At 47.2% G+C, this 1,778-nt stretch overlaps 1 protein-coding gene across 1 annotated transcript; it reads left to right on the forward strand.

The window, feature by feature from the left end:
• Window positions 1-1,307: 1,307 nt before the first annotated feature.
• On the forward strand, window positions 1,308-1,778 carry LOC140173634 (uncharacterized). The gene has a single exon (XM_072198129.1). It carries the CDS (start codon window positions 1,308-1,310, stop codon window positions 1,776-1,778), a length of 471 nt encoding a protein of 156 aa, XP_072054230.1.

Here is a 1,778-nt window from a genome sequence, read left to right on the forward strand (position 1 = left end):
GCTATACCTTGGAGCGGGAAGTGGGCCGGGTCAGACCTAAAGAATTTATGCAAGCTTGGCAGCATATCGATGGGGGTAAGACCCTCCAAGGCGGTGCAGACATAACCAGCCTCAGGAGGAGACCGACAGCTCGGGACAAGCTCAGCCTGGAGAGAGGGGCTAATTCTGTTGGCACAGACGACGTCGTGCAGCCTGCTATCTGGACAATGTCCGACGAAGGGGGTACGTTGATCTTTCACCATGGTGACAATGGGAGCCTGGCTCGGGTAAAGTCGGGCGGTTTGGTTGTTGATGGACGAACCACGGCATGGGTGGCGATGGAAAGCAGGGATGGCCAGGAAGGAGATCTTGGTGGTACGGAGGAAGCCATGAATGAAGGAAGGGGGTGGAATTGTGGATCGAGGGACTCGGGTGTGGAGGCTCTGTACGGGGTCGATAGGGAAGAGGGGGAAGGTAGCTAGGGACGGGGAAAATGTTATGGGTTTGATGAATATGGTAAGGCTGATGATTTGTGGCAAACAGCATGGGAATGTGCTAATGAACAGATTGAAGGAGGAAGTGGCAGTGTGAAGCAGCTGGGCGTAACTGTGTACCCAAGGTGCAAGGATTGTTGCCAGGGCCAAAATTGTTTGCCTGAGGATAAAGCGGGTGCTACCCCAGCAGCAGTTGAAGCACACGATCTGTTGAAGCAAGCGGTGCTGGAGAGCGTGGGGTTTGGGGAAGTGCTAGTTGGTTCAGTGGACGAACACAGTCATGTTGAGAGCGACGTGAGTTCTGAAACGTTTGAAATCGAACGGACGGAAGCAATGCAAGAAAACAGAAAGGCATGGGACCTAGCTGTGGAATCTGGAGCTATATTATACAATGAGGAAGAGGATATTATGGTCATACTTCAGGCTCAGAATGAGAAATTAGTAATGAAGAAGAAGCAGGCTAAACAGAAAGAGAAAGCTAGGAGGAGTCATCCAAAAAATAGGTTTAAGGTGTGTACATCTATTTTAAAATGAGTTTTGCATCCTGGAATGTTCGGAGGTTGGCGGGGATTGGAAAGGTGAGTATGATTAAAAAATTTAGGAAGAAGTTCAATCTGCATATGCTAGGATTGATAGAGACAAAAAAGGAGGTGGTGACTAAATTTGATGTCATGCAAATATAGGGTAATGATGGAGTGGGGTGGGAGTTTTTCTGGAGGCCTGTTGTTGATGTGGGATACAACGATGTTTAAAGTAAGTAACTGTTATAAAGGAGTTAGGTGGTTATGTGTGGATGGAGTGCTGATAAAGAATAATTTTTGATGTGCATTCTGCATGGTGTATGGTGAGCATGTTAGGGAAGAAAAGCTCGTTGTGTGGGAAGAGTTGAGCTTCTTGACGGGTTTATGTCAAGTGCCTTTCTGTTTTATGGGGGATTTTAACGAGATTATTCAAGTGAAAGAGAGGCAAGGGGCTACTTCTTTGCCAAGGCCTGCAGAAGAGTTTAAATCATGGATTCACGATATGGAGCTAGTGGACCTCGCTTTAAATGATCGTAAGTTTACTTGGTTCAGGGGTCAGTCATGTAGTCGGATCGATAAAGTCCTGGTTAGTCTGGAGTGGTTAGAAGAGTTTCCTGAAACAAGATTACGAGGCAGTCCAAGAGGCTTGTCAGACCATATGATTATGACTGTCACAAGATTGGGAGGAGGACCACGACCGTTTCGGAGTTTGGATGCATGGTTTGCTCATAATGGTTTTTTTAGGATGGTGAAGGAGGAGTGGAGGAGCCTAGGGGAGATTTAG

This window comes from Arachis hypogaea, chromosome 6, assembly GCF_003086295.3.
Source record: "Arachis hypogaea cultivar Tifrunner chromosome 6, arahy.Tifrunner.gnm2.J5K5, whole genome shotgun sequence".
Lineage (NCBI taxonomy): Eukaryota > Viridiplantae > Streptophyta > Magnoliopsida > Fabales > Fabaceae > Arachis > Arachis hypogaea.